Source organism: Neolamprologus multifasciatus, chromosome 18 (genome assembly GCF_963576455.1).
Source record: "Neolamprologus multifasciatus chromosome 18, fNeoMul1.2, whole genome shotgun sequence".
Classification (NCBI taxonomy): domain Eukaryota; kingdom Metazoa; phylum Chordata; class Actinopteri; order Cichliformes; family Cichlidae; genus Neolamprologus; species Neolamprologus multifasciatus.
Window position 1 is genome coordinate 23,723,604 of NC_140456.1, and position 22,030 is coordinate 23,745,633.

General features: G+C 38.3%; 3 protein-coding genes and 1 long non-coding RNA gene across 5 annotated transcripts in view; 2 read left to right on the top strand and 2 right to left on the bottom strand.

Annotated features, from left to right (window-relative positions):
• The window catches only part of mast3a (microtubule associated serine/threonine kinase 3a), a 38,105-nt gene extending 37,282 nt beyond the window's left edge, over positions 1-823 (bottom strand). The window contains exon 1 of the mRNA XM_085141238.1: positions 413-823. Coding sequence (XP_084997364.1) covers positions 413-451 — 39 coding nt within the window. The 5' untranslated portion in view covers positions 452-823. The remainder of the gene's footprint in view (positions 1-412) is intronic.
• Positions 824-3,300: 2,477 nt separating this feature from the next.
• gdf15 (Growth differentiation factor-15) lies at positions 3,301-7,657 on the top strand. The gene is made up of 2 exons (XM_085139308.1): positions 3,301-4,886; positions 5,416-7,657. Exons 1-2 carry the CDS (start codon positions 4,550-4,552, stop codon positions 6,189-6,191), a joined length of 1,113 nt encoding a protein of 370 aa, XP_084995434.1. The 5' UTR covers positions 3,301-4,549; the 3' UTR covers positions 6,192-7,657.
• Positions 7,658-8,766: 1,109 nt separating this feature from the next.
• LOC146497968 (uncharacterized) lies at positions 8,767-15,002 on the bottom strand. The gene is made up of 3 exons (XR_014870901.1): positions 12,404-15,002; positions 11,753-12,087; positions 8,767-11,503 (listed from the first exon to the last, which is right to left on the bottom strand). It is a non-coding gene; the product is annotated as an uncharacterized LOC146497968 (long non-coding RNA).
• On the top strand, positions 14,999-18,312 carry LOC146497969 (uncharacterized). 2 transcript variants are annotated; one of them, XM_085141582.1, is made up of 5 exons: positions 14,999-15,654; positions 15,776-16,376; positions 16,751-16,903; positions 17,275-17,364; positions 17,961-18,312. In XM_085141582.1, exons 1-2 carry the CDS (start codon positions 15,046-15,048, stop codon positions 15,782-15,784), a joined length of 618 nt encoding a protein of 205 aa, XP_084997708.1. In that variant the 5' UTR covers positions 14,999-15,045; the 3' UTR covers positions 15,785-16,376; positions 16,751-16,903; positions 17,275-17,364; positions 17,961-18,312. The 2 variants fall into 2 exon arrangements, 1 of the variants encoding a protein (XP_084997708.1); XR_014870900.1 differs by lacking the exon at positions 14,999-15,654 and having other exon boundaries at positions 15,661-15,907; positions 16,341-16,376.
• Positions 18,313-22,030: the final 3,718 nt, after the last annotated feature.

Consider the following 22,030-nt stretch of genomic DNA (forward strand, 5'->3'; position numbering starts at 1 on the left):
TCCAAAGCACACAGAAAGAGCTCCAAAATAAACACATAGCTAAGTAGTAGTGAGGTCAGGTCTGATATACACATCTTACATTCATAAAATGTTTTATGTGTCCCCGTTGCTGCGGTTCGTGGGACTCCACCTTTTCTGAAAGGATGCCCACGGGGCATGGGGAAGATGCTCAGTGCACATAATATTTTCTAACGATGCCACATAATCTAATCAATAAAGCACAGATCTAAAGAGCAACGGTGAAAGTTTTGTTTTGTTTTTGTTTTTTAATGAAAAATAAGCTCACGCCACATAAGCCACGCTGACATCAATGCCTTGCATCGTCGGCAAATGGCTCATCACTTTGAGCTAATCTCGTTTCCCTAGAAACAACCACAACCGCGCGCTGTCATGACAGCCAGCCTCCGTTTACCTGTAGACCGCGGCGTCTCAGGATATTCGGCTCATCCATCACTGAAGACAACGAAAGCACACGGCGGATCCCCGGTCAGTCAGCCCATTCCTGCGCTCCGTTCTCTCCCCGGTTGTGTTGGATACAGTCCTCCTCCCTCCTGCTGTTGCTGCTTCTACTGCACCACCATCAACACCTCCTCCTACTCCTCCCCCTTCTCCTCCCCTGGGCGAGCTGCACGACCTACCACAAAGGGTGGCCACCACCAGTCCTCCAGTCAGCTGATCACCCGACCGGGAAGAGATGCAGCGTGTTAACCTTATTAATGAAGAGAGGGGTTGGCGCTTTGACCTTCTGATCGACGTTCTGTCATCTAGTTGTCAAAAAGCTGACCGCCTTACTGTCTGCAGCTAAATGGCCTTTTTAACCCCTAAGAACCCAAGACCTCCCACCCCCATAAATAAAACAAAATAAAACAAAAACAAACAAACAAACAAACAAAACAAAAAAACAATTCATGAATATTCAACACAGGTGTGAAACAGACACCTTTCTTCATTTCCACCAAAATTCCCCTGAAACACGCGCACTCCATTCATTTCCGCATGCTGCCATCCACGCAGGATGTTTCTCGTAAGCTTGTGAAAAAAGGGGGGAAAAACCCCCATCATGCCAAATAACAGCTTGTGCCTGGAGGGATCATCCTTTAACAGTGAGAGGATGCGCAACAACCGAGCTCTCAAGTCAAGCTGAACAGCGGGGACTGATCTGTGCCTGTCACGCAGTGACACTATGATGTTTTTGTTTTTGGGGTTTTTGTTTTTTCATAGAAAACAATGGTCGATCTCTTCCCCTGTGATGTAACACGTGAGTTTACATAAGGGGAGGGGATGTGAACCCTTCCTTGTTCTCCCGTGAAATTCACTGTTGATTTGAAACAGCTAAAAGTGGAAACTTACCGTGTCAGAATAAAGTTTTGGGTTTTTTTCAGCTGAGTGACTGAATACAGTGACTCAGTTTATCACCCTATGGTGTGTTGTTTTGTCTTTGTGTGACTGCTTTACGGAGGGAAGGTGTGAAACACTTGACTAAAACATATCCACATTTTTTTATATTTGTTCGAAACAGCTTTTTATTTAAAATGAAAAGTGTTTCAGAATTTTTGTGGCAGATTTAAAGCATTAGACCTTTGAATTAAATATTTTGAAATTGTTTCCTCATGTTCTCTGTATAAGTCTTCGACTTCAAACCTCTGCGGCCAGTCAGCCATGGTGATCACAGACAAACAGTAATGTGTTTGGGTTTTCTGTTTGCCTTTCTTTAAATCTGTTCTCTTCTACAAACAAGACTACAGCCCAAGCACACCATAATCCTACAAGGAAGTGATTTCCAACCATGAGACACTGAAGATGGGTGGATTCCCCCTGTGACGCTCGGCCTGCTGTTGTATTCACCTTATTCATTTTTCTTTGAATCTAATTTAATTGGAAACAGACAGAATCCCTCTTGTGCATCGGCCTGTTGTCAAGACTGACCGTGAAAGCGTTTGGAGCTCCGTTGAAGTCATCTTTTTACTACCGCACCAGTCGCCCGTGTCTCTTTTTACTCAGTCTCACTTTATTTTTGTTCACTGAAAAGGAAAGGTAAAGAGGAAGAGATCAAACTCCCCGTACAATTGTGAAGTTTGCTAGTTGCTTCTCACTTTAGAGATGAAATCACAGACATGTTAGATAAAGAAAATATTTCACATCTGGAACAGAAAGCATTTCTGTATTACTGGTCTGGCTCAACCTTGGGTTCAAGTTTATGCTAAAAATTACGTCCTTCTCCTGACCAAATCCAGCCTCACTTAGCTAATTAAATTCTGTAGTGTAGCTTTACGATCACGAGGGGGCGCCACGGTGCAATAAGTCAATACGCAAGCTGTCTGAAGTTGAAAACTTCACCTCGTTATCTTATGGGAATGGTTTCGGTTACAGATATGATTGTTAGGCAACCGTGGCTCAGGGGGTTGGGGTTGGGAAGCGTATCTGTAACCGGAAGGTTGCCGGTTCGATCCCTGGGCTCTCTGTCCTGGTCGTTGTGTCCTTGGGCAAGACACTTTACCCTACCGCCTACTGTTGGCCAGAGGGGCCGATGGCGCGATATGGCAGCCTCGCTTCTGTCGGTCTGCCCCAGGGCAGCTGTGGCTACAACCGTAGCTTGCCTCCACCAGTGTGTGAATGCGAGAGTGAATGAATAGTGGCATTGTAAAGCGCTTTGGGTACCTTGAAAAGCGCTATATAAATCCAATCCATTATTATTATTATTATTATTATTATTATTATTATTATTATTATTATTATTATTATTATTATTATTATTATTATTATTATTAATGTCATAATCATGTCATGTCAATGAAAATATTAACATGATTTATTTATTTTTTTAAATTAAAATCTATCTATCTATCTATCTATCTATCTATCTATGATCCACTGTCACGTTGTTTCTGAAAACTTTTTCAAACAAAAACACGTATGACATGGGTCCAGTTCAGTCGAAATGACTGCTGAATTGAACGTTTCTGTGCCTGGAGGGTTTGTAAAACATATAAAAATACATATTATGTATCTATATATATATATATATATATATATATATATATATATGTAGCTATATAAAACAGCTATATATTGTACTGAGACTGAATTTCATCATATGCACTCACAGCACGAACCTGATGCCCAGACGTGATGCAACGTGTCATCAGACACATATGTGTGTGTATATATATATCACACAGAAGGACACACATACTTTTACATCATTTTAGTCTTGTCTGATGACACTTTGCATCAGGTCTGGGCAGTGTGTGAGATGAAATTCACTGTCAGTACTCTGAAACTCCTCAGTCATGCTGACAAAATGAGTCAGAGGGGTTTTTTTCTATCTCACTTAACAATAGATGAAGACCGACAGAGAAGACTGTAAACATTTAATGACAGATTAAACCAGGGTGTCAGTTCAGCGTGAGTCACTTTACACCTTTCACTCGCTTTCATCCGGCAAAAACTCACCTGGGAAAGCACAGGATTGTTTCATCACCTTGGTGACTCACTGTTTAGAGATTTGCACACATCTTCGCAATTATAAGGGTGGGGAGAATGCTTGGCAGTGCACTGACCCTTATTACTGACCGAAGTGAGACTTATACGTGCTGATAAGGTCTTGGCAGAGCTCCATGATGTATTTGTTTACTTCTTTAGTCTGTCCTATCAATCATCAGTGACGGAAACTGCAGCATTTTTGCTCTCTTGTTCAGCGCAGGGGACAGAAGAGGCTGAGATCAGATATGCAGATCCATTTCGTGCTAAAATACACATTTAAGCTTAGGTCTATTGTGTGACCAGATGATTGCTGTCATGGCAGATTAAGAAAGTTCCCTGTTTTGACATTGATTGCCTCTTTGTTCTTTTATCTGTCTTCTATCTAACCTTGAGACATTTACTCTGTAGGGTGCTCGACATTAAGAGCCTTGATATAGACGTAATAAACTGTCTCCCTTTGTTTATTTTATTTATTATCTTTGCCAGAAAATGGCCAGCCCGCTTACACACGTTAGGTGAATCTCTCATCAGTTGGAACTTGCTTTTGACCTTTGACTGTACTGGGCACAGCTGCATTGGAAACATTTAGACACAGACTGGTGAGGGTCATTAAACTATCACATGCATAACTCTGTTGGACTTCTTCGAAGTGGTCCGTGTGGATCATTTATTTGCGAAAAGTAATGAATAACTGGAAATTCAAATGCTTCATCATGCTGAGGTGGACGTAACCAAATCTTATCCCAAAATCTCTTCGTTCCATTTCTGCTGTCGCCTCCTTCTGTGTGTTGATAAAAACAAAAAAAACTTGCAAACGATTAAAAATTTTCTTTCTTACATTTCTGATTATAGTTGACATCTTGTTATCACATAACACAAAATGCTACCATATTATGACATATGGCTCTGGATGAGCCCATCACAGGCTCACCTGACCAAACAGGGGTGTGGCAACACAGGAGCACTATAAATGAAGGCATGCCAGGAATTTAGTTCATAGCATAGGCAAACCTTATCCATTGACTGCTGCTGCTCTCACAAATCAGACCTACCCGGCTGGCTCACCATGTGCATCTCCCACACGATTCTCCCACTCGTCACCTGCACTCTGCTGCTCCTCGCCTCCACCTCAGGGGAAGGCCAGCTTCACAAGGCCCACGAAAACACACCTGATATGGAGAGCATGGACAGCCAGGCAGTTCTGCTTCTGGAGGCTGTGAAGACAGGGATCCTCAGCTCTTTGGGTATGGACGTGGAGCCCAGACTGACCCAAAAGGCCTCGAAAAAGGAGCTTAGGGAGATGTATCAGCTCTACAGGAGAAAAATAAGGGAGATAAGAGGAAATTCCAGCCAGCCAATGGGGGAAAACTCACAATCCACCATGTCCACTGTGCTCTTTCCAGGTACAGATGAGAACTCTGTTAGACGGGGCCGCCCACTTGAGCCTTATTTAGCCGCTGTAATAGTGATGTGAAAAGCCAGGTTAGAAAGTTTGATTACAAGAAGAAGACTGAGGCTTTATTATAGTACAAGTTTAACACTGTGTACTTGCAAAACCTGCTATAGTGATGTGGTTACGAATACTTGGAATAATATCTTTCCTAATAGTTCACATTGCTCATAAAGGCTGATGTAGCTTAAAGTAGAATCTATAGCCATGAAACTGTGTTGTAAAAAAGCAAACACATTCCTGCAAGCTTTTAGAAATCATGAGCGTGACAGGCACACCTTGTACACAATGCTTTACTTTGAGGATACTTTATTAGTGTTATCAATAACAACCAATTACAAGAGAGTTTCATAAAAAATTTCTTCAATACTCTTTTATTTCCCCCTTCCCAATTATTCTATGACACAATGCTAATGATCAAAGGATGTTAACAACTTTGTTTCTAATTTTCTTCGTTGTTTTTTGTGTGTGTTTTTCTTTAGTTTCACCAGTTAAAGCGCTTCGGAGGGGTTCACGGTCAGGTCCAAGCATGCGGTGGTACAGAGCTGTTTTCCAAAAGAATACGAATATTCAGAATGACTTGACTGTAGCTCGAGCAGAGCTGAAGATTTCCAGACAGGTTCTGGGTAAACTCACTTCAGTGAGGCCTGAAGCAAGGGAGGAGATTAAAATGAAAGTCAATGGGGGAAAGCCAGCAGTGTGGCCGGCTGCCTGGACTGACTCTGTAGCCCAAACTAATATCTCAAACATTCAAGATGCGTACCTGGACATCATCCCAGAGGTAGAGAAGTGGTTCAAGACTAATGGAAAGCCACTGGTTGTGGATGTAGGGGTGGCTAACAGAGGGGCCCTCAAGCCGACCTTTTCTCTGGAATTAGACCTCACACAAGCCAACCCTGCGCAGAGGACGAGGCAGCGTCGCTCCAACAAGGAAGATGACTGTGATGAACCAGGATGGTGCTGCCGGAAGTCAGTCACCGTGTCCTTCGAAGACATCGGCTGGACAGACTGGGTTGTAGCCCCAGTCGAATACACCATGCATTTTTGCGACGGCACCTGCCCCCACAACTATAAGCCGGCAAGCATGCACACTCAGGTCAAGTCTCGGCTGCACCAGATCACCAAAGGAGGGACACCTCACCCCTGTTGCGTGCCGGCAGCCTACAAGCCCATGGTCCTCATGCACTACGACAGCAGGGGAAAATTGACACTGACTACTTTCACTGACTTTATTGTCAGTAAATGTTACTGTGCCTGAGGAGAAAATGCAACCAACCACTTCTTCAAAATTTAAAGAAGTGTATTTTCTGGAGTGTGTTGTCTTTTTTTTTTTTTTAAATTTTATTTTTTTTAAGCGTTACATACACAAAAACACAAAAAACAAAGGTTTTCAATGAGTATTAACAAAGCAATTACATTTAAAATCAGAGTTATGCATTAGTTTAAAAAGCAAAAATACCTGTGCTTGTAAACATTTTCTATTAGTTATTTATTTAAGTCTATTTATGGTACTGTTTGTGTTGCCTTGTTTTTGATTTGTTACATCATTATTTAGTACTATTTAATATTTAATTGCACTGGATTGTCTGATTCTGTGAGTTTCATTTTTTCTTTTTTTATACATTTCAGTTCATATGGAAATACCAAATGCTGAACTGCTGCACTTAAAGTTGTGATAATAAAAGTATGTTTTCTTACAATCTTTCCTTGTCTACGAGCCTTTAAACACACACTGTATCACCTTGCCTCCACTGTAAAAGAGTGCAGCTACTTAACCAGCCTGTCTGAAGTCCAGATCTCTCATCTAGCGAAGGCAGTTGGCAAGTTATGAAATGAAAAAAGAAGAAGGTGAAATCCTAGGAGAAAACACTTGGCATTTGGAAAGTAAGGCAGCTGGGTGTCTCAGTTCCCAGCCACCTGTTTAAAGCAGAACTGATGCAACACGGGGGCAAACATGCCCCTGCTACAAAATGTCAAACTGATAATGTACTATGCAAGTTGTACAAATAACAAAGTATAATACAAAAATAAAAATACCAACAAAAGCTTTCTAAATCAGCCTTGGCTCGGATAGCTCACGGGTAAAATTCAAAGGGTTTTGTCAGTGGAGCTAGTCACTAGTAATCCCTCCTTAGGCTCACAAGGTCCAGCCACGATGACGTCACTCTGTTAGCACTGAGCAAGGGCCGCCCTTTGGCACCCGCACCACACAAGTGTGCGGGGGCTGCCTCACTGAAGGCTTTTGTCTAGGCTTGTCTTCACAGCGGTCAGGATGAAAGAAAAGGGAGCAGGGCTTGTCAAAGAGGTGTATTTACATTAGAAAAGATAAAAGATGAAATAGAAAGATAATATTAAAAAAAGACATCATCTCTTTTCTTTTATAGGCCAAAGGTGTTGACAGTCTCAACATCAAAATATCACAAAAAGCGTTTGAAGTGATTGAATAACCACGTAAGTAATGTAATCACTATTCACTATAAGTGAAAACTATGGAAAACTACCGTTTAGTCATATGTTGTCCATTAACTTATTTACATTTTAAACTGCAGCAAAACTTCTTCTGCTTCTTTTTTTTTTGGCAGAAGGAGTTGTTACAACACTATCAGCCACTTCAGGTTAGTCAGGTCAAGGCGTGCCAGAGAAATCAGGCTGTAAAGAAGAGATAGTGTTGAGCTCTCCTTAATGACCTTGGCGCTGTGTTTAGTGTCATCTTGTTAAACAACATAAGGGATAAACTTAATATAAAATCCAGTTTGCTTTGACAAGGAAATTGCATTGTGTGTGTATATATATATATATATATATATATATATATATATACACACACACAATGCAATTTTTTAATGCTTCTTTTAAGTTATTTTTCAATATATGCATATATATACACACACACACACACACACACACTCACACACACACACACACACACACACACATATATATATATATATATATATATATATATATATATATATATATATTAGGGGTGCATCGATATTGAATCGTTCGATACAATGCTTTCGGTTCGGTACGCATATGTATTGAACAATACAAAATGTTTTATTTATTTTATCAACTTTTCTTCTGACGATGCTGTCTGTGTTGAGTGCTGAGTGCTCAGTGGATCTGCGTTCGACTACTCCGCCTAGGTATTTTTTTATTTTGTTGTTTCAGCAACATTAAATTTAAAAAAAATTTTTACTTTTGAGTTAAAATATATATATTTATAATTTTAATAAATGACAAATTAAAAAGGCATGAACATTTTTTCTGTATTGAAAAAATATCGAACTGTGACACCAAAGTACCGAACCAAACCGAGCCGTGAATTTTGTGTATCGTTGCACCCCTAATATATATATATCCATCCATTCGCTTCCGCTTATCCTTTTCAGGGTCGCGGGGGGCGCTGGAGCCTATCCCAGCTGTCATAGGGCGAGAGGCGGGGTACACCCTGGACAGGTTGCCAGTCTGTCGCAGGGCCAACACACAGAGACAGACAACCATTCGCACTCACTTTCACTCGCACATTCACACCTAGTGACAATTTGGATTATCCAATTGACCTATCCCCACAAGCTGCATGTCTTTGGACGGTGGGAGGAAGGAATATATATATGTGTGTGTGTATATATATATATATATATATATATATATATATATATATATATATATATATACACACACTTATATAAAATATATATAAAATATAAAATATAAAATATATATATAAAATATATATAAAATATATATATAAAATATTTATATATATATATAAAATATAAAAAATATATAAAAAAATATCTTATATAAAATATAATTGCTGATAGAAATGCTATATTCATAATTACATCTCAAGGTTTAGGGTGAAAAGGAAATATTAACAGAGCCTGTGGTAAAAAGTGAGCAAATTGACATCTGGCATGACACAACTGGCTGTAACAAGTGCTTTATAGGGTTTGTTTTTTTTTTTATCTTGAAAGGGATAAAGGTCAGTTAAACAGGAGCACATGCTGCTTTGCGATCAATAGACCGAGCATTTTTAAAAAGTGGGACATAGTGAGCTGATTGAGTTAATAGATGATTAAGCAGACCTACTGGAACATCTGTGGGGCCTCTCGGTTGAGTCACTGCTCATTCTTTTCTTAGCTTTTGTCCTGTTAACGCTTTGTTTCAAAGATGACATCTTCAGGGTTGCTACACAGTCGTGTGTAAATGGATGGAAAGGCATTCATTCTCATGTGCTGAAAGGTTTTGAGCTGCATTCCACCCAAACGATACAAGCAAGCAGAGCATTTACTAAACCGTGCTGTGTGTGTGTGTGTGTGTGGCCTGAGACACACAGGCTTTCGTTTGGGCTTTCCCTTCCTTCGGATCCTCAAATAGCCTACCTGGAAAACAATCAGCGAAATTAATGTCAGAATAACTGGAACCAAAGCTAAAAATAATCTTCCCAGTCTATTTTCACCTTACCGCTCTAAACACAATCACAGACCTCACTTGTTATTCTGTGGCTTTCATATTTCGATTGCTCTCTGAAATCCGTACAGATCTGGACTGGAGCTGTAAAAAGAACGACAGATTTTCACATCCTCTCTGGACCTCCCGCCTGAAAAAGCCGAGAACCCACAGACTAGATAAAATAGTGCTGACCATCTTTTCCTGCCTTTGCATAAACCACATGTTTTCTGCTTTATATGAACATTTTTGTGTAGCAGTCACTACTAATCGTAAGTTTTTTTGGTTCCTAATATAGTGTTTGTAAAGCCTCATATTGGGAAGTGATAAGAATTAGAGTAAATCCCAGAAATATATCATGTTGGAGCCATCGAGCTTCTCACTTAACGCTCTTGTCCCTTTTTTAATTTCTAATTTACATAAAAGTTTTAGTATATTGAAACATTATTTAACTTTATCGAGTCTAAAGCATGTAATGTTTTCACCATGCAGAGTTGCGTCTGTGTGTAACTGCAACAAACTGTTGAGTCATTTGCTTTAGCAACAACAACCACAGAGAAAAGTTTGTCTGTCCGTCCGTGGTAACATGTTTGAAAGCACACATATTTCTTTGTCTAGGGTAAATATACTATGATATCATGTCCGTGATATGAAAAATGATTGGTGTCGCCGCTGGTTGCTATTCCATAACAAGATGACCTTTAGTTTAAATTGCTGCTGAATTTTATGATGACTTGGTCAGCAAAATAGTTTTCCTTATTCAAACAGAAAAAAAATTCAGAGAAACCACTGCAACCTGTGTTTGGCCAGGGGTGAAGTCCTGGGGGCCAGAATTGGCATGCCAAAGACTCCAATCCAGCCCCACTGGAAAATGTGAAGGAGAGCATTGATTTTGGACTTCTCACTGTATTTTTGTTGGTTTTACAGCTTTAACTACTGATAGAGACCTCCCCCGTGGCCATTTAGACTGCACTAAAGTAATTAAGTTAGAGAAAAACAATTAATTGACAGAAATTTAGAGCATTTTTATAGTGGGTCCACAATAAAAAACAAACAAAACAAAAACAACAAAACTAAAACAATAAATGACTTTGCTTTATTATTGCAGGACAGTCTTTGCAATAATCTGCCAGAACCTTTTCAGTAATTTTACACATTCATTTCTTCATGTTAGTATATTTTTTTCTTTACTCCAGCAGAAAAACTGAGATGTACTGTTGAAACTGCACTTCATTCTTTCTCATATGAAGGTATCTGAAAGATTCAGTGTGTAGTTAAACGTTTTTTGCACAAAAAGGGGAATTCCAAAGATATGTGTGTCAATATCCATATCTGTAGTTTGGTTTTTAAAACCGTGGATTTATTTTGGACACATTGTTTAGCAAAATACTAAAAACATAACACGATGTCAATATCTACCCAAGTTAAATGTTTCTAGATTTGATTTAGGACCAAGTGAAGAATTTCCAGTGAGAGAAAAAGGACAATACTGAACACACGCGACTCACAAAACCTCAGATAGACTGCCCACACTTCTCTCCAAAGGTCAAAGTAAAGCCTCATCTGTAACTACAAGAGAACACCATAAAACAATCTAATCTAATCACAAACTTGATTACCTTGGACTGCTGTCAAAATTTGTACAGTGTTTTCCAGCGTGGTTGTAATATGAGATGTGCCAATAATAGTAGCAATCAAAGATGTGTAACATAGATAATCGTACCAGGAGGGAGTGGATTAAATTTAAAAAAAAAAAAAAAAGGTTTGTTACTCTCCTCCAAAATGAGAGATAACAGATAACACTGACATGTTGCTACCATCCAGTCATTTCTGTTTACAGTCAGTCTGTATCAAAAAGCAGCAGTAGCAGTATGCTGACTTTTAGCTGTACATCGTTATACAAAAACAGAGACAGAAATCAAAAGAGACAGCTTGCTGCATACAACAAGTGGAGCAAAATGCGCAGGCCTTTCTACAAATGTGTCCCGTGATTAATCTGGCAAAACGTACACGTCTTCTTCTTGACAGTCATGTGATTGGTCATTAATGTATATGGCCTCATCTATGACGTCGCACTGCAGGTACACGTCATCATCAGATTCGACTGGGAACCTTTGAAGAAAACAGTAAATGTGATGAAAAACAGTCTCATTAGGTAAACTGTAAAAGTCTTTGGGTTTCTGTATTTGTCTATATCACAACAGGATTGTGCAAAATGGGGAAACTCTCTCTCTCACACACACACACCGTTTCTTAATCCACTTCCGTCCGTTGCTTTTGAGCTTCTGCAGTTTCATAAGTGTTCCAAGAAATACATTTTATGAAAATCTACACGTAGAAAAAACAGTTAATGCTGCTCACCTGCTTTGGTTTGAAGCTTCCATGCTGTAGCCACAAGTTTGAGGTTTCAGGTTTTCATAGATAGAAGATTGTCCTATCGACTGCTCTTGAATCATACCAGTAGATTCATGGGAATCTGCTTGTGGGGTCTCTGAGTGATCCTCCTTTTCTTGCGCTGTTCTTTGTCTAAACGGCATCACATTGGCGATTATACCGTAGAATTTATAAATGATTACACCAACTATGATCGCAAGCAGCAAAAAGAAGACCCCAAGCCCGACTCCTAGATTTGTAGAAGAGTTGGAGGAACTGTCACTGACTGTGTTATTTCCTCCCGTGCCATTGGTATACATGGTCTGCAATTATAGATAAAGAAACAAAATGGTTCAAAAAGCATGGCTGAAACAATAATGTGATAATCTGTCAAACTACAGCACAAGACAGTGTTTAGCAGTATAGCTGAGATGGAAAGTTAAAGGTTGATTCTAAACTAGAGACCTTCCACTGTTAAAATGTAACATTATAAATATATGATTAAGAATACAAGTTTAAAAAACACAATAAAAATGGATTCAAATGAACAAAACAGTCAAAGTTGACACGTTGAATCAATATGATTATGTAAGCCAAGTCAAGCAGCAGAGGTTAAGTCAATAAAAACACTCATGTTACCTTGAAGTGCTGCTTCAGTGTTGTGGGTCAAGGTCTGCGTCGTGAGCGTAATCATGTAGCTCATCATAAGCACCGTTCGCTAGCTTTGTTGAAGTTCCCTTTATTGAAATCATGGAACTGAGCAAAAGAGACGAAACTAGAATATTTCCTGTAAAAGCTCAGGCTGAAAATAGATGGCTGCTGACAAGAGCTTAAAAAAAGTGTGATAGTAAACTTTGTGACTCAACAGGCGAACACTCTTCCTGCTTCTACTGAAGTACATCCAACTTTAGCTTCACTTGGTTGGTTATGACAAATATTGTTTTTTGAACAGCAGAGAGTTTAGGTTAAATTGATACTTCTTTCTCTTTCCAAAAAGTCTCAGATTCACCCAACAGAAAAGTCTTTTTTTTGTGTGATTCAACTTATCAGAGAAAAACAACTTGAACTTTTTTGCTCCCTTTTCTCTCAGATGTAAACCCTTCAAGCTGTGTTGATAAGGGATTCTCATGATGCCGTTAAAGTGAAACTGTGCTACCAGCACACTCTCTAACAGACATAAACAGGACCAGATATAAAACTGCCACTTGGTTCAACAGGACCTTTGCCTCCCCCTGCTGTCAGTCTTGGTCTCCACATACAGAACACGCTCATGCTTCATAACCTCTGCACTTTAATTCTGACTGTGGATCTTTGACCATACACCTTAATAACTTGTGAATTAATGACGCAGAAGTTAAGCTTCTTCTGCTACTTTGCCACTATCTGAACCAACTCAACTGGAAGATCCTTTATTTGTCTCTGTCGACCAACAAAAGTCACGCTGCCTTAAAAAGCGCTGAAACACTTTCTCACACCACTTACAAGTTTAAATTTGCGTTCCTGAATCAACACAAACACTTGGGACAACACAGTGTTCCTAGCGTTGCCTTTGCAGTGCCTTACATGACAATTTACTCTCTTTAAGGGTGCAAAGCTGTGCTTGTGACAAGGATTTAAAAATGACAATGTTTATCTGAGTCAGTCTCAAAAACTATCCGATTACTTTTGTGTTACCCAGCGGAAGAAACCTATTAACATTTGTGACCTGCAGAGGAGGGAAGTAACAAAGTACAAATACTTTGTTAGTGTACTTAAGTTGACTTTTCAGGTATCTGTACTTGAGTAGTACTTTTACTCCCTACAATTTTAAACTAATATCTGGACTTTCTACTCCTTACATTTTCAAAACACACTCGTTATTTTTGGTTTTAAGGCATTTGAGGGGTCACTGGCCCTCAAACATCAAGCCTAAAAAGTAACACATGAAAATCCTGTTTGTTTATTAGTCACCAGAGGATAGAAAGAGACCAAAGAGGCACAATCATGTGGCAAAGTCAGGGGTTAAAGTTGGTTGTATTTTCTTTTTCTGTTTTTCTTTTTTTTGGTACAGCGCTGGGACGACTGCAGTATCCATAGGTTGCTGTACTTCAGCAACTTAAAGGCAGTAACATTTTTTAAGTGACAGGTCATTTCAAATACAGCATTTCTATCAGCAGGCATGCAGACTGTTTGTGTGCAGGTTATCTGCACACAAACAGATAAAAAGGTCCAGCTGCTGTTTTTGACAGGGAGAGAAAAGAAAGAGCGCTAACTTCACTTGAAGATGGAGAAAGATAAGAAAGACAGAAGAGGAAGAAGAGAGGTTATATTTAAAAGTAAAGACAGCTCAGTGGTGTTTGATAAACTGGAAAGTTAAAGCTTAAATGTAGCTCCTCATGTTTTTAAATCAGATACTGGGTCTGTACATGCGACATTATGGTTTTTCCCTATTGTGAAACATTGTGTTATACAAACTAACTGTGGCTAACTGTGTTATTTAAAGGTTGCATGAACATCCTCTGCAGGTTAGTGCAGGTTAAATAGGTTGGTTTGCTGCACTGTGATGGGTTTAACGTGTGTGTGACTTGTGCACACTGGGTGTCTAGGAAAAAGTTACCACTGACAGTATCCAGTCAGTGGTAGAGGATGGAAGTCAGCCAGGGAAACTTAACAGGGAAACTTAACTTAACAGGGAAACAAAGAGCAGCAGGTCAGCTGGACACAGTATGTAGATTAAGAAAATCTGAGTTGTGCTTCTCTTCCCACGCTGAGTCATTAAAACTGATTTTTCGGGTTTCTCCACCTGCTGAGTCTCACTTTAACCCCTGACCGTGCCAATGTTCCTGTTTAGAAGCAAAGAAAATAGAGCTAGTTTTAAATTTTCCTTCTTTACCCCAGATTTTGTTTTTCTAATTAATTGATTCAAGCTAAGTTTTTTCCCCCATCTTCTGATAGTATTTTATTATTACATTAATACGGCACAAGGTTCAGTTAGCTTTGCAAAAAAAAACCCCAAATAAATAAAAAATGTGGTAGAAAAAGAGCTGCTTTTACTTTCTTACTTCACAGCCTGTCATTTTTCATTTTTAGTTGAGTGAAGAATTTGAATCAGTACCTTAACTTTTACTGGAGTATTTTTCAACACTAGTATCTACTTCTACTTAACCTCTTAAGCCCCAACGCCCCCTGATACAGGGGCAAAAGGCAGGAGATCAGGTAGGCTTGGGGCTTAAGAGTTAACTGGCAGAAATCGGTTGACTTCCGGGTCCCTCGTGGTGGCCGCCTCGTGCTCTCGCTTCAGTATGCCACCCAAGAAAGGCCCAACACCAGAGGAGGTTGAGGACATTAAAACCTCCCTCGGAGCACTGTGCGGAGACGTGGCCGCAGTCAGGGCGCAGCAGGAGCTGCTTCTGGGGCTTCTGGAGGAGGTAAAACAGCTACGCCTCCAAAATGCCGAGAAGGACAGACGGATCATGGATCTCGAGCGGCGGGTGGATGAGCTGGAGCAGTACACCCGTACGAACGACGTGGTCATCAGCGGTATTAAAATCAAGCCGCGCTCGTACGCGCGCGCGGTGGCCGGGTACGTCGGGGAGCCCAGCGACGAGGAGACCCGCTCGGTGGAGCAACAGGTGGCGTCCTTCCTCCAAAGCAAGGGGATAGAGATGGACCTGGAGCACATAGAAGCATGTCACTCACTGCCCAGGAGGAGTGACAGACCGCCGGCCGTCATTATGAGATTTGTGAATCGGAAGAACAAGGTCGCACTGCTGAAACAAGGACGCAAACTGAAAGGCACGGACGTTTTCATTAATGAGCATCTGACACGAAAAAACGCAGACATCACGAGGAAGGCAAGGCAACTGAAGAAGAACACTGAAAAAAAGGCACTGGCCATCTCTTGGATTTATGTAAGCATCTTGCATGTATTTAACACAATTGCCTCATGTTTTAAAGATAAATGTAACCATATAGTGTAAAAACTACATGATATGCTGAAAGGGTGTATTAAATTGTTCATATCATGTTCAGGTGAAGTAAGTCAATAAGATAGCAACATTAAATCTCGTGAAACCACGCGTGATTTCATCTCGCGGGCTTTGGATCGTGGTTCAAAAAAGGCATCCATCTCAGTCAAGTCGAGCAGCCAACTCTACTTTTTTGGTATGTCTTGATTTTTTGAATTAATATTTACCATATTTCAGCCAAATGTAGTTAAACGTCTAGAGTGTCGCCATGTAACATGCTAAAAAAGACCCGTTAGCTTATTTGCTGTTTTATCTGTTGTCAAAGAATTGGCGCTTTTTCATTTGAATTTGTCTTTGGCACAAGAGCCGTTATATCACATTAAACCTAATTATGAGGCAGTCATAACATAATTTGGTTTTCTGTGTGAATAGATTTGTCAACTGACTCTTCAGTTACATTGTGTATTTACTGCACCGTGGTGTTAGTGAGATTTTGGACATTGAACAGCTTTAGCTATCATTAGCGGCATTATGCTAGCTTACATCCCTACCCCTCCTGCCCTCACCTGCTGTCCTTTTGTTTTTGTTTTTTTTTGCTTCACATTGACCTCTATTCTGCATTTCACCAGGAGTCAGCTGATGGATTGTGGGTTCAAGGTGTTATGGTAAGAAAGTATATTCTATTTTCGCTTAAGGTTTCTGTAACTTAATTATAATAGGTTTTGTATAATTATTAGGTGCATGCATACACAAATAGACCACCTTATTAATACATCTGAGAAATCCAAAATCTGCCATAGGTTTAACTTATACCTGTATGTATTGTCAGAAAGGTGATTACTGGACTCACATTAATGCACACTTGAACTAAAATGAGGTTGTAACTTGTGGGTTGTTGGGTTGCAAATCAGAAACAAACATCTTTGGATTTTTTTAATCCCATAAGATCTGGAAACACAGTTTTTATTCAACAAAACATTACTGATTAACCATGCACAGTGCCTGCTGTTATTTCAAAAATAATTTTATGTCATTTCAGATAAAATGCAGTATTCCAGTGCATCCCAAACATGCCTTTACAGTCAAGGTTTCTGACGGAGCTGAGTTTCTCTCTGACAGTCTGCTGAAAGTGTTTGCAAAGTGATCGGGGGAACAGGGCACAAAGCTAAAGGATGTAGCTGCCATGATGACAGTAAGAACTTTAAAATTCTTTAACTACAAAGTGTATATGTATAGCATTAGGTCAGTAAAAGAATTTTATGCTGCATCCATTGAAACAGTCAACTATTACCTGTGAGTACTGATTCCACTGAAAGGATGCCATAATTTTCATCATGCATTTACTGGCCCACTGAGAAAAAATTGTCTTTTTAAAAAAATATATGTTCTGGAAACTATATATCCATAAAGTTGATGTCAAACAGGAACTTTTGATGTTGCTTTGTAGATGCTGGTCTTGCATGTTGACTGGTTTAAAAAGTCAAGAGTTTTTGTCTGGGATCATTTTCTTCTGTGCTATTGAAAAGTTCACAAATCTCTGTTTTCTTTGTTATAATACTTTAGGATGACATTAATGCTCAAAGGGAGTCCCTCGTCAAAGTGCTCCGCATCTGTGTGAAAGACAATTGCAACATCTTGGTGCAGGAGTTCATGGTGAGTGTTTTATGAGTAGATTGTGGCTTTGCAACATTTAAAAATGCATTTAGTTATCCACTTGATCCTCATTGGACTGGTTAGGACCAGTAGTCCTCTTTAATAATTTGAAGTTCACATGAGGCCTGGTAGTGAACTCGGCCGCCGGCCCTTGAGGCCCCACCCCCACTCCTGTATTAGGGCTCACATCAGTGTGAAAAAACTTTAAATTTGTCATTCTAGTGAACAAAGGAAAATCCCACCAATATTTACATTAGCTTTTGTTTGAAAAAAAAAAATGACCAACTGACCAACAGCTAACCAAATTGTGGGGCTGAAAGTCTAAATTCTAACATCTTCTGAGTGACATAACCTGGATTTCTGATGGGCCGGTGTCTTTCTAACAAAAACTACTGTAAAGCATTTGAAATTATTATGTTTTTCACTCTCTCTTAGAAACTCTGTTAGACCATGAATGGCAGCATGGCAGGCCACTCTTTGGCTATAGCTATTTACTATGTTGCTTTCATTGGTTTAAATTACTCTAACATTAGAACTGGTAGATTCAAAAGAGAGTTTAAAAAGGAATCTTAAAAAAATGTTTTGTGTTTAACCAGGACTTGACTGAGGCCACTGCACAGATTGAGAAAACCACAATGAACATCTGTCTCCAGAGGATGCGCCAGGCAATGACTTTTCTGATGTTGGCATCATCATCAAGGGTATAGTAGTTCTTCAAGATCTGGATAACGTGACCTTTGCAGTAGCCATGCTGTTTGGACCTTTTTTATTCCTTCAATATGAGTTACCCATCACAGCTCTGCTACACTTTTGAGGTGATTCAAAGGGTGGTAATGGAGTTGGATGCAACTCAGCTCTCAAGAAAAGCTCACAACTAAGACAAAACTGCTCCTGCAAGGAAAGCTCACTGTTATGCATGCAAGGTGATCAGCTCTAGGTGAGAGGACATTTAAATCTCACACTTGTTCTGCTGCATTTTTGGAACAGATCGCAGGGTTCATTTTTATATACTCTGCAACTGCCATGAGGATGAGCCGTTTTTTTTGTTGTTGTTTGTTTTTCCTTTTGCTCTGTACAAGTTCTCTGTTTGTCTGTTTGGCAGCATTTTTAAATTTCTCTTTGTATTTTTTCTTTCTTTTACTAGTGAAGAGATGTAGCGTGAACAGTTATACAGTCTAAATATCCCATATGGGTTGTGTGAAATGGTATTTTCAGTTTCATTCAGTTGAAGTAAAGAACGTTGAATATTTCTAAGTGTGCTGTTTTGAACCAAGATGTCACAGTATGATCAGTGCTGTAATTTTTGACAGTCACTGTATCAATGTTATTTTTCAGTCTCTTGAATAAAGTTTTTGACCTGCAAGTGCTAATTTCTTTAGTTATTGGGGTAAAATGGGTAATGTTAATAGGAAGGTGTTTGCCAATTCAGTAACCTAATTTAATGTTAATGGAAACTAACATTACCTCAAATTGTTTAGTTATAATTGTTGTTTAACTGAATCTCGACGTCAGAGGCCTTAAATAGAATGTTTTGTATTGTCCTGTAACATTTTTCAAAAGAAACAGTCTAATTTCTTTGCTGTGATTGATTCCAGAGAACACGGAAGAACTGACATTATTTTAACTGTTGATTTATATAGATTCAGTGGAGGAGTAATGTCAGTTTAATTCTTTACCTACTGTCAATGCAGTGAAATTAGACATTTTGTTTTGAAAGGTTACTGGTGGATGCCAGCAACCATCTTGGAAGAGAACAATACAATCTGTTATAAGGCCTTCATTTGAAAATTGTGTATTTGAAACTAGAATATAATAGCAAAATGTAATTTGAAGATAACATGTAGTATTTAAGTGACCAAGTAGTATTGGGTAAAAGTTATTGAATGGTGTTGGGATAAAGTGAAAAAATTGTGAAGGATTAAAATATTCCAAGAGCTCAAATTACTTCATCAAAACATGTTTAAGTCACATTTTATCAACACAAATTGCGCAGGTTTATTGAACATGAATAAATTGTGTTAATTTAACTCAATTGTTTAAGTTGCTGCCAAAGCAAAACATCTGTGTGCAACAAATGTCCACCATTGAATTAAGTAAATCCAACAACATATTTTTTTCAGTGAACGGTAAAATACAACATACATGGGTAACAAACTGTAAGATTTTCATTAAGCTAAACGGGACACCAGAAGAGGCAAAAGTATTGATAGTGAGGAACATGGAGGATCTGGACAAGTATAACTGACACCAATGTATCAATTACACCAGGAAATGACATGGACACGTTGAAATTAATTCTTCAACAGAAAGTAATTGATCTAGATTGTGAATACAAGGAGCACAATATAATAGATCCAGAAATAGATTCTGAAAGTAACTTTCTCTCTTCTTTTGTTAAAAATTGTAATTATTTCACTCAGGAACAATATGTAAAAAAAATCAACCTAGATGGGAAGCTCTCATTAATTCACTTTAACAGCAGAAGTATGTACTCTAATTTTGATTTCATTAAGGACTATTTGCAACAATTTTCTCGCCCCTTTAGTGTTATAGCCATCACTGAAACTTGGTTCAATGTCGATAAAGGAATAGATTTTTGTTTGAATGGATATGATTTAAAATACATGAATAGATTAAATAAGGCGGGCGGCGGGGTTGCTATATATGTTCACAACTCTATAAAATATAACGTTGTAACAACTATGTCTATGGCTATTGATGGAATTTTGGAATGTTTGACTATTGAGATCATGAATGAAAAAAAGAGAAATGTTATAATAAGTTGCATATATCGGACACCCAGTTCAAGTATTGACACTTTTAATGAATGGATAGAAAAAACGTTTGCTTCGGTGAACCAAAAATTACTATTCATCTGTGGTGATTTCAATATTGACTTGCTAAATCCAACAAGGTTAAAAGCCATTGATGACTTTACTGACACCATGTACAGCTTATCACTATATCCAACAATAACGAAGCCAAGCAGAATAACATTACATAGCGCCACTATTATTGACAACATTTTTACTAATGTCATGGATTTCCAAATTAATAGTGGCCTGCTTGTCTGTGATATAACTGACCACTTACCAGTTTTTACTTTGTGTGACTGTGATTTAAAAAAAATAGATACCAAGATCATGATAGCAAAGCGAATAATAAATGAAGAAGCAATTCATGCTTTCAATTTTGATGCCGCACAACAAGATTGGAGTTCGGTGTATGAAGAGTCAGATGTGGACAAGGCTTATGATAATTTTCTAGATATTTTTACCATGTTGTACAATAAACATTGTCCTGTAAACGAACACATGACAAAGAAAAAAAAGATAAAAAGTCCTTGGCTCACAAAAGGAATTATTAATGCTTGCAAAAAGAAAAACAATCTGTATAAACAGTTCAAAGTAAAAACAAAAGAAGTGGAACAAAGATATAAAGCATATAGAAATAAATTGACTGATATTATAAGAACGAGCAAACAACTTTATTATAGAAGAAGATTATATGAAAATAAAAACAATATAAAAGGAACTTGGGATGTGTTAAACAACTTAATTAAACAAGGATCTTCTGGAACATCATATCCTGAATATTTTACTGATGCAAATGGTGAAAATCACAACATGAGTAATATTGTCGATGGGTTTAATAAATTCTTCATAAATGTTGGCCCTGAACTAGCAGCGGACATCCCGTGTCATAAAAATGAAAATATCAGTAATATAAAATCAAATCCCTCTTCACTGTTCCTCTCAGCTACAAATGAGCAAGAAGTAATAAATATCACATTAAAATGTAAAAGTAAGTCTTCAATGGATTATCATGACATAAATATGTCTGTAGTTAAACAGGTTATTCTGAATATTGCTAGTCCCTTAACATATATCTGTAATTTATCATTTCAGTCCGGTTTTTTTCCAAAAAAAATGAAAATTGCGAAAGTAATACCACTATATAAAAGTAATGACAAACACAGTTTTACCAATTATAGGCCTATTTCTCTACTGCCTCAATTCTCAAAAATTCTAGAAAAACTTTTTAATTCAAGACTAGAAAAATTTCTTGAAAAACATCAAATAATTAATGTTGGTCAGTATGGTTTCAGAACGCAAAGAACCACTTCAATGGCGATAATTGAGGCAGTAGAAGAAATTACTGATACACTGGATAAAAATAAATATGCAGTTGGTATTTTTGTTGATCTCAAAAAGGCCTTCGACACAATTAATCACTCAATTTTATTGGATAAATTGGAAAGATATGGTATTCGAGGGAAAGCTGGTAACTGGTTAAAAAGTTACCTAACGGGTCGGGAACAATATGTTAGCATAGGGCATTACCATTCAGAGAAACTTGGTATTACATGTGGTGTTCCCCAAGGGTCAGTGTTGGGACCAAAACTTTTCAATATATACATAAATGATATTTTTGATGTTTCTCAAGTACTTAAACTCATACTGTTCGCAGATGACACCAACATATTTTTCAGTAGCGATGATTATACTGATCTTGTAATGACCGTAAACAGGGAGCTAAAATTAATAAAAAAAATGGATGGACATAAATAAATTATCATTAAATATAAATAAAACTAAAGCAATGTTTTTTGGTAATTTAAAATATAATATAGAATTACCAATTATCATTGAAGGCGTACCAATTG

Coding starts and splice junctions, on each gene's coding strand:
- LOC146497969 (XM_085141582.1), top strand. CDS start 15,046: ATGCCACCCAAGAAAGGCCCAACACCAGAGGAGGTTGAGGACATTAAA.
- gdf15 (XM_085139308.1), top strand. CDS start 4,550: ATGTGCATCTCCCACACGATTCTCCCACTCGTCACCTGCACTCTGCTG. Junction 4,887..5,415: donor GTCCACTGTGCTCTTTCCAG/GTACAGATGAGA, acceptor GTTTTTCTTTAG/TTTCACCAGTTAAAGCGCTT.